Source organism: Bos indicus, chromosome 13 (assembly GCF_029378745.1).
Source record: "Bos indicus isolate NIAB-ARS_2022 breed Sahiwal x Tharparkar chromosome 13, NIAB-ARS_B.indTharparkar_mat_pri_1.0, whole genome shotgun sequence".
Classification (NCBI taxonomy): Eukaryota; Metazoa; Chordata; class Mammalia; order Artiodactyla; family Bovidae; genus Bos; species Bos indicus.
This window is the reverse complement of record NC_091772.1, coordinates 61,249,408-61,258,972: the sequence shown is the minus strand read 5'-3', so window position 1 is coordinate 61,258,972 and position 9,565 is coordinate 61,249,408. Positions and strand designations below refer to the sequence as shown.

The 9,565-nt window shown below is 54.4% G+C and overlaps 1 protein-coding gene across 4 annotated transcripts in view; it reads left to right on the top strand.

Moving 5' to 3' along the window:
* The window catches only part of BCL2L1 (BCL2 like 1), a 50,181-nt gene extending 43,807 nt beyond the window's left edge, over window positions 1-6,374 (top strand). For all 4 annotated transcript variants that reach the window (XM_019972218.2, XM_019972217.2, XM_019972215.2 and 1 more), the window contains exon 3: window positions 5,824-6,374. In XM_019972218.2, the coding sequence (XP_019827777.2) occupies window positions 5,824-5,961 (138 nt within the window). In that variant the 3' untranslated portion in view covers window positions 5,962-6,374. The remainder of the gene's footprint in view (window positions 1-5,823) is intronic.
* Window positions 6,375-9,565: the final 3,191 nt, after the last annotated feature.

The following is a 9,565-nucleotide window of genomic DNA, read 5'->3' as shown; positions in this document are numbered from 1 at the left end:
AGGGACCCAAGATGGCAGGATTGGACCTCAGCATGAGCAAGAGGCCAGAACTCAGACAAATCCCAGTCCTCCCGCTTGCTGGACAGAGACTATGGGAGAACACTGAAGCCGCCATCTTGACATCTGTAGAATGAGGCTCCGATAAAAATGTTCTGAGGGCTGACTGGACGTAGTCATTTGTTCATCTCAAATGGATTCATCTAGAACAGCACCTGCTGTGTTCTAGGTACAGCACCAGCTTCTTGAGGTACAAGTGACAAAAACCACACACAGTCTAGTTGGGGAGACAGGACCAAAAACACTCACTCGCGAACGTGACTGTGCATGTGCCCCGGGAATAAGCCCTCCTTGGAGTAAAGTGCTTCAGCTCAGTGCCTAGAGCAGGCAAAACATTCACTTCTGTGATACAAAGGAATGTGCCATCATAACATATTATGTGTTTTGGTTTTTTCCTTTTTGGCTGCACTGGGTCTTCGTTGCTTTTTCTTAGACTTTCTCTGTCTGTGGTGATCTAGGCCTGCTCTCTAGTCGCAGTGTATGGGCTTCTCATTGTGGTGGCTTCCCCTGTTGCAGAGCACAGGGGAAGCCACCACAGGACTCCTGGGTCATGGGCTCCAGTGGTTGCGGCTCCCAGGCTCGAGAGCACAGGTTCAGTAGTTGTGGCGCATGGGCTTAGTTGCTCCACGGCATGTGGGATATTCCCAGACCAGAGAGCAAACCCATGTCCCCTGCATTGGCAGGCGGATTTCTATCCACTTGCACCACCAGGGATGTCCCAGATATTATACTGTTATTTAGAAAGTCGAGGACACTATGGCTCAAGAAGCGAAGTAACCTGCTCAAAGCCACGCCTCTCAGAAGCATGGAGATGGGGGAGGTGAGAGGGAAGGGTGAATAGTGGAGAACTGACTGGGTTCAAGCAGGAAGTGCGCTCCAGTCCCTGGCAAGGCAGGTGGTCCACTGGCACTTGGACCGCTGCCCAAGGACAATGCTGTGCCAGCCTTTCTCCTGACTTCTGCAGGATTGCAGGTGGCTGCAAGGTAACCTTCATCGTGCAGTTGACTTTCTCTGGCAGAGATCTAGCTGAAGCCAGTCTGTGCCTGTCTGGATGAGCCCCTGGCTTCAGACACGTCAGTCTTGATCCCTGCCTGTACCGAGTCCCCGGACTGACAGGCGAGACCACCATACAGACAGCCTCAACCTGGGGACGCTGCTGCCTCTCCTTCTCACCTCAGGGTATTGGCACTTGGTACTTCTGCTGGAACGTGCTCTTTTTCACCCAAGAGTTTTTTTTTTTTTTTTTTTTCTTTGCATTTGGCTTCACTGGCTCTTAGTTGTGGCATGTGGGATCTAGTTCCCCAAACAGGGATCAAACCTGGGCCCCCTGTGTCGGGACTGCAGACTTAGCCACTGGCCCACCAGGGAAATCTCATCACCCAAGATTTTTGATCCTCCCTTGGCCACTGCCACCTAGTTATTCAGGACTCAGTTTAGACTCCCCCACCCTCCCCCAGAGAGACCTTCTCTGACCACTCCACCTGCGTCAGTCCACTGGTGTTCTTTACCACCTGCCTAGGATTTACTCTCTTCAAAACCCCATCATATCTGAAATTGTCTTGCTTCTTATTCTTTTTGCTTCTCTCTAGGACTGTGTTTCTCAACCTTACTTTCTCCTCACCACTCCCTACTAAGGAGTCTTTTTAGTTTTTAGACATGTTTATCTTAATTGCTCTGGCATAAGTTTGAATACCACAGCTGTGCTGTGTATCTCTTTCTATGCTATGTCCTCACCCCACCCCCATGGAGAATGCATGGACTAGAACATAAGCTCTGTGAGAGCAGGGACCTTATTTGTCCTGTTCAGTACTGGGCCCAGGGCATGGTAGACACCGAGTAGTTACGGTATGAACAAAGGTCCAAAATCTCTGGGAGTACAAAGGAGATGTTCCTGCTGGAGTTGAAGGAAGGATAAGTAGGAAAGTCTTGGAAGACAGAACTCCAAAGTGGTCACATAAGCTGGGTAGGGTTGGCTGACTAAGGCGGAGGTGGGGAGGGTTACCAGTTAGAGGGCTCAGAGCTGGCAGGCTCAGGGGCCTGAAGCACTCTGGGCTGTGGGGCTGTGGCCATCCCACGCAGGTGGCCGGGACTGATGGAGGTAGGACCTTGAAAGTGGTCCCAGCCTTACTTGTCCTGGGGACCCTGGTTCTTGTCTAATCACTCTGAAGGGCCCCAATGCTAGATGATAGAGCCCAAGCTCTCCCACAGACTGGCTCTTTGAAACTGTAGAGTGGGTGAGTAGGTGGGCCTTGTTGACTGGCGAGTCTGTAGCCTAGGAATCCATGGTTCTCCCATGGAGGTCATTAGCCACCCCTGTCCCCAGTGGTCCTGAAAAGCCCTACGTGGATCCCATGGTAGCGATCACAGCTGCAAAGAGAAGCTCACCCCATTTTGCCCTGCCCCACACTGAGAATGCACACAGTCCCTTAGGCTGGGTCTCCTGAAAGCCTCTGGGACATCAGAGGCTGACCTCTCTGCTGCCCACCTTACATCTGACCCCCTGTCTACCACGGCAGCTCTGGCTCAAACCAGTGGGAGCCACTGAGCAGCAGTGGGGGCTTATCTCTGCTTTTCCAGACCAGGGCAGCTCCGCAATCCTGTTTGTTTACCCAGAGCAGCCGCCTGCCGAGAAAATGGCTGTGTTTGTTTCCAAGTGTGTCGTGTGAACCGTGGGCTAAATATACCCTCACCGCTGCCTCCCCGGCACCCGCCCTGGAACAGCACACCCCGTTTTGCTCCTGCTCTCTCTGTGAAAGCAATCCCCAGGATCCTCTCCCCCTCCCTAGGAGGAGCTTCTGAAATGGAGATGAAGATTGTCCAAGCGCGTTAATGCACGGTGGGGGCTGGGCCGATCAGAGACTTGTCTCCGTGGCACCGACAGGAGAATGTTCCCTCCACCCTGGAATGACTGTTCCTGGACAGTGAGTGCTTTGTGCCCTTGCAGGGACGGGGCCTGTTTATTCCAGCTCAGCCCAGAGCCGAAAATTTCCTGTGGCTGCCAGCCCTCTACTTCAGGAAAGTTCCCATCGAGGGAGGCCTCTCCCACTTTGGCTGCAGCCCAGTGTCCCTGGTTTCTTGTGGGACATTTGGCCCCTTGGGATAATTTCTGGCCATGGCTCCCTCTCCCATGCGCCTCACGGCCCAGGACTCCCTCATCACAGATCAGTCTTTTTTGTGACTTCAACTGGGGCCTCCTTCGCTTAGGACCAGAAAAATTTGAGTTCTTGTAAGAATTTTCTGGTCCAACAAGAAACCCATGGAGGCTAAGCAGGATGAAGGCCAAAGATTAAGGACTCTGGCTGCTGCCACTGCCCTTCTCTTCCCAGGCCCAAGGCCCCCTCTACCCCAGGCCCCACATAGGGAATAGTCCTGCTGTAGCAGCACCCCCTGTGGCTCAGCTGGTAAAGAATTCCCCTGCAATGCAGGAGACCTGGGTTGGGCAGATCCCCTGGAGAAGGGAAAGGCTACCCACTCCAGTATTCTGGCCTAGAGAATTCCATGGACTGTGCATAGTCCATGGGGTCGCAGAGCGACTTTCACTTTCACAGCAGCACCCAGGTTGGGACCAGGCAGTCCTGGGCTTTGATCCTGGCTCTGCCCCTTGTTAACTGAGTGACCCCAGGCAAGGTCTGTCCGACTGTCTACCTCAGTTGTTTCATCTGTGACATGGGGCTCAGATTGCTACATCTGAGGATTCTGATGAAGGTGAAGGGGATGACAGTGTCTGGAACTTAGGAGGCATGTAAAACCTTTGTTCTCCTCATGTATTTATTGATCACTGACTCTGTGCCAGACACTGTTTTGGGTTCTGGACATATAGAAACAGGACAGCCTCTATGCCTCGTCAAACCATGACTACTGCAGGAGATCAATCAAAACAAAGACCCAAAAGAGCAGGCTTTGCTTCCAGAAAGTGCTAAGAAGAAAAATAGAGCAAGTTGAGGGGATAGGTAGCGAGAGATCAGGGTAGGGGGTACCATATTAGACAAGGTGGCCAGGGAAGGTGTCCCTGAGGAGATGGCATTTGAACAGAGTTAGGAGTGAAATGAGGGAGCCTGGGGTCGAGTGCTCCAGGCCACAAGGGCAGTAGGTGCTGCGCTCAGCAGATGTTGCAGCAACAGCCCAGTCAACTAGAGTAGAGTGTGCAGTGTGGAGGGGCTGGGGCCTACTGGGCCTCACTGGCCTTGGTGAAGACTCGATTCTGTGTGTGATGGGGAGCCTTGGAGAGCTTGAGAGCATGGAGTGACAGGGGCTCAGTGGTGGGGTTTTCCCCACCTGCCTGCCTTCCCTTCCCAATGCCTTTTCCCCTTTCTAGAAGGACTCTGCTCTGGCTCACACATCACTGCTGCCTCCCTAATGGCTTAATAAGTATAGAGGATTCTTTGAGTCAGGTTGTCAGTTCAGTTTGTATGACCCTCTGCTGGGTACCAGGGACATGAACGGACGTGACACTGGCATTCTAAGTCCGAGGAAAAGCTGTGGGTGTGCCACACTCTGACCTGTGTTTTAAAAAATCTTGGCATGGAGTGAGGGGGTGTCGTCAAGACTAGAAGTAGGGGCCGGCACATATCATAGTGAGCAAACTGTCTGGGTGGGACGTGGAGACAACCAGAAATGGCAGGCATGGTCTGAGGGGGCCACCCCACAGCTCAGCCACTCTGGCCCAGGTAGCGTGTGGGCCCACAGTGTGAGTTCATGGTGGAGAAGCAAGAACACAGTCTCTGGAACCAGCCAGTGGTCTGTTCCCTCCCGGGGGAGTCGAAGCACACTGATCCTAGATGCCAGACACCAGCTTTAGATTCCGGCTCCTCCACAAAGCTGGGTGACCTGATCAAGTTCCTCTGCACTCAGAGGCTGGGCTTCCTGGTCTGCCAGTAGGGAGAGACAGCCCACACTGCAGCATTGTTGAGAGGATTAAAGGACAAATGGGGTGCAAGGCGCCCTCCTTAAAGGGTGCTCCAAGCTCCCCTCCGCCTGCCCCACAGATTGGTTCCACCCTAGGTTGGGTCATTCAGCCCGCAGCCCCTCCTTTGTGGTATCATGTGCTTCCCTCCTGACTAGCTTCAGGGCAGAGGACTGTTGCTCACCTCCTCCTGGGCCCCGGGTCATGCCCCCTGGGGTGGGGGACAGGGCCTCATGGACCCCATCCCAGTCCTGCACTGCTGTTGCCCTCTCTGTTCCACCCTGCTCTGCCCACCCATCAGCCTGCCCTGGTCAGAGGCTTCCTCCAGACCTGCCCTGCCCCGGAATCACTCTGGAGTTTCCCCTGTCTCTTTTCTCCCCCTTCCTCCCTCTCTCCCTCCTTTGCAGCAGTGGAAAGGCTGAGGCCTGGAGTTCTGCACTGCCCTCAGGCTCAACTCCCGCTTCCTCCAAGCTTCCAGACCACAGTGGTCCAGCTCTCACTCACCCCTTCAGGCTCATCTCCTCCCCTCTCCTCCTCTCCTGCTCCAGCCCCTTGGCCTCCCTCAGTTCCCTGCCCATCTCTTTCCCATCAGGTTCTGAAGGACCACTTCCTAGCTGGCTGACCTTGGACAGAACTCTGCCCCCACTTTGCACCTGTTTTCTCAGCAGTAAAATGGGTTGGTTATCCCCAGTTGGGGGTCAGGAGGAAGAGCCGCCCTTAACCCTTTATCTGGCCTAAAGGGGGCATGGACAGCTGCAGTTTTTCAGCTCAGCAAGGTCATCACACGCCGACCACCCGCTTTGTCCCAGCCACATTCCTGTTTGAGAACTCACACAGTTCCCTTCTCTTCTGTCTCCCGGCAGGACACTTTTGTGGAACTCTACGGGAACAATGCAGCAGCCGAGAGCCGGAAGGGCCAGGAGCGCTTCAACCGCTGGTTCCTGACAGGCATGACTGTGGCTGGTGTGGTTCTGCTGGGCTCGCTCTTCAGTCGGAAATGACCAGACACTGACCACCAACTCACCCACACACCCCCGTCCTGCCTCCACCACATCTCTCCGTCCAGCCACCATTGCCACCAGGAGAACCACTCCATGGAGCCCACAGCCACCCACACATCACAGGGTTGGGCCTAGACCTGATCCCCCGCAATTAGTTTTCTAGAATTTACATGTTTCTGTGAGAGCCACCTTCCTCAATTGTCGTGGCATCAAAACCCACAAAATTCCCTAGAACCTGCCCCGGTGGAAGCTAACAGGTGTCGGGGGTTGTGACTGGGGGCCGGAGTGCCCCACCCGATTGGTGGGTCCCCTTCCGCATTTAGGGTCCCTGAGCATGCTTTCTTGCCAGGGAGCTGGAAAGTTTTCTGACCCTTTTCCCCAGAAAGAGAGACAATAGATTGCCTTCATTTTGATGTCTGTGGCCTCAGAATTGATCATTTCCTGTCTCCTCCCTCCTCCCGGCCCTGGGCCCCCCGTCCATTCATCCCCACCCTCCAAGAGCCACTTAGGACCCACTTCTGACTAATTAGGGATTCAGGATGCTTGGGATAAAGAAATAAGGACCAGGACCCCCTCCCCCTCTCTGACCTGGCCAAAGTCCCTCCCCCCAATCCCAGTGTCCTCTGGAGGTCTCTGGCTAGAGGCCGGCCTCACCCGAGATGGAGGGACTGTAGCTGTAGGAAGCACCCCATGCCAAAGCTGGGGTGGCCTTGCAGTTTAGCACCACCCCAGTTCTTCCCCTTCCCTGGCTCCATGACCATGACTGAGGGACCAACTGGGCTTGAGATAGGTGCCGCAGAGCCGTTCATGGCCTCAGCTGCCTCACTTCCTGCAAGAAGATGAGCCTGTGGCGTCTTTGCCTTGGGCTGCTGCCCATGGGGTTCAGGGGCCATGGTCCAGAGGTGAGGGGGAGCTACAGGGAGCAGCTGTGGGAGCCCTAGGGTCTTCCTACCTCAGGCAGGAAGGGCAGGAAGGAGAGCCTTGTGCGTGGGGTGGAGCTGGGATTGGCCGGAGGGGCCAGCCCTGCCTGGCCTGAACAATTGGTACCCCACCCCCATTCAGCCTGAGCAGCCGGGCTGCCAAGGTCAGGATGGCCTGGCCAGGAGCTCTTCTGACCTCCCTCTCTCTCCTCTGCTCCACCCACAGCCTGTCTCATCCCTGGGGGTCCAGGCCTAGTCCTGGCCACCCCGGGCTCTCTGCTGTACATATTTGAAACTAGTTTTTATTCCTTGTGAAGATGATATACTATTTTTGTTAAGCGTGTCTGTATTTATGTGTGAGGAGCTGCTGGCTTGCAGTGCGTGTGCACGTGGAGAGCTGGTGCCCGGAGATCGAACAGCCTGATGCTCCCTGCACCCCCACCCCACCCCACCCCCCGCCCTGGTCTGGGGAAGCCAGCCGGGGGTCCTGGCTCCTGAGAGGCACCTGTCCCTCCCCCAACCCCCAGCCCACACTTTTTCCAGCTCTTTGAAATAGTCTGTGTGAAAGTAAAGGTGCAGTTCAGTAATAAAATGTGTTCTTCGTGAGCAAAGGGCCTGGGCTCTTGTGTGCTCTGGGAGGGGACGCTTGGCTAGCAGAAGAGGTGCAGGAGAGCTGGGTACCTGTGCTGACTCTGCTGCCCTAACCTTGGACAAGTCCCTTCTTCCTCTATCTGGTCCTGAATTTCTCCACCTGTGCACTGGGTTTTTTTGAGCACCTGCTATGTGCTGGGCACTGACTATGTGTGAACATGACAGACACAGTTCCTGCCCTCAGGAGTTGATATTCTAGTGGGAGGAACAGTCAAGTGGCCACCTGGCAAGTGTTTACTGGGCCCTGCTCTGTGTAGGCACAGTCCTGAATGAAAGTGAAAGTGTTAGTCTCACTCAGTTTGTCCAACTCTTTACAACTTCATGGACTATAGCCCGCCAGGCTTCTCGTCCATGGAATTCTCCAGGCAAGAATACTGGAGTGGGTTGCCATTCTCTTCTCCAGGGGATCTTCCTGACCCAGGGATTGAACCCACGTCTCCTGCATTGTAGGCAGATTCTCTATCTCAGGCACCAGGCAATCCCAGCCCTGCTGCTGCTGCTGCTAAGTTGTGTCAGTCGTGTCCGACTCTGTGTGACCCCATAGACGGCAGCCCACCAGGCTCCTCTGTCCCTGGGATTCTCCAGGCAAGAACACTGGAGTGGGTTGCCATTTCCTTCTCCAATGCATGAAAGAGAAAAGTGAAAGTGAAGTTGCTCAGTTGTGTCTGACTCTTAGCAACCCCATGGCTGCAGCCTACCAGGCTTGTCCGTCCATGGGATTCTCCAGACGAGAGTACTGGAGTGGGGTGCCATCGCCTTCTCCGATCCCAGCCCTAGGCACCGGGAATTCTGCAGAGAAGCCCTTTCCTTTATGGACCTTCCATTCTGGTCGGGGAGACAGGGAGATGAATATAAGGATGGCTCTGACTGTTGCAGGGCAAAGGTGGAAACAGAATGACTCTGAGGAAGCACGGCAAGACATGAAAGACCTAGTGGGGAAGGAGATAAGAAGGGGTCAGATAACATTTTAAAGATAATCCCAGAAGATCAGCTGATGGATTGGAGAGAGCTCTAGAGAGAAAGGAACCATGGGTGATTCCAGGTTTTGAAATAGTGACACCATTATAATCCCGAAGTGAAGCACCCATCTGAGGCCAAGAAGTTCACAGTGAATGCTCTAACAGCATGTAATATGGAACCTGAGCTTGTCTGGGAGTCAGGGAGGGCTCCCTGGAGGAAATGATACCAGAACCAGAGCCTTCAAGTCTGTAAGAGTTCTCCAAAAGAAGCGGGGAGGCAGGAAGAGTGGTCCTGCTGAAGAAGCAAATGCTAGGACAAGCAAGAATTCTCTTCAGACTGAAGGAAAGTTGGTGTGTCTGGGGGCTCCTGGGTCAATATGACGCTAGAGAGGTGGGATAGGGGTACTGGATTTGATCCTGAGGGCAGTGAGAGCCAGAGGAAGGTTGTTAGGGAGTGATATACCACTTAGACCCCAAAGCGCCCTCTGGCTGCTATGTGAAGAAGGCTCTGGAAGGAGAGCAGAGTGGAGAAGCCATGGCTCAGTTAACGCTCCAGTTCTGAGGGTGGTCAGCCAGGTGTGTATCCTGGGTCGCCATTCCTGGTCTTTGGTCAAGTAACCTAGTCTATGTCCTAGCTTTCCCATCTGTGAAATGGGTAGGATTGCAATACCCATCTCAAGGCTTGGATGAACTGGAAGTTGAGGGGGTATGCAGTGATGACCCTGCCATCAGGAAGACCCTCAAAAGGAAGAAGGAGGTGCTCCTCAGGGTGTTCAACTGGCTGTGGCCGGAGATCCCGGAAGGGTCTGGGAAAAGGAGCAGGACTCCAGAGGCAGGCCCTCCAGATAGGAAGGCAGGCTCTCCAGCTGGCGGGTGGGGGGGCGCTCCTCCCCGTCTGCTTTCAGGAGTGAGCTTAACTGCCCCCTGGTGGCCAGGGGTTTCCACCTGAAAGCCACTCCCATCCCAGATGCCTCCCAGTGCTTCAGAGGATCTGTCGGGCCAGCTTTCCACTGTGTCCCCATCTTCTGCCCTGTTCACCAGAAGGACGTCTACACTTCCAACCTTTAGGTACCG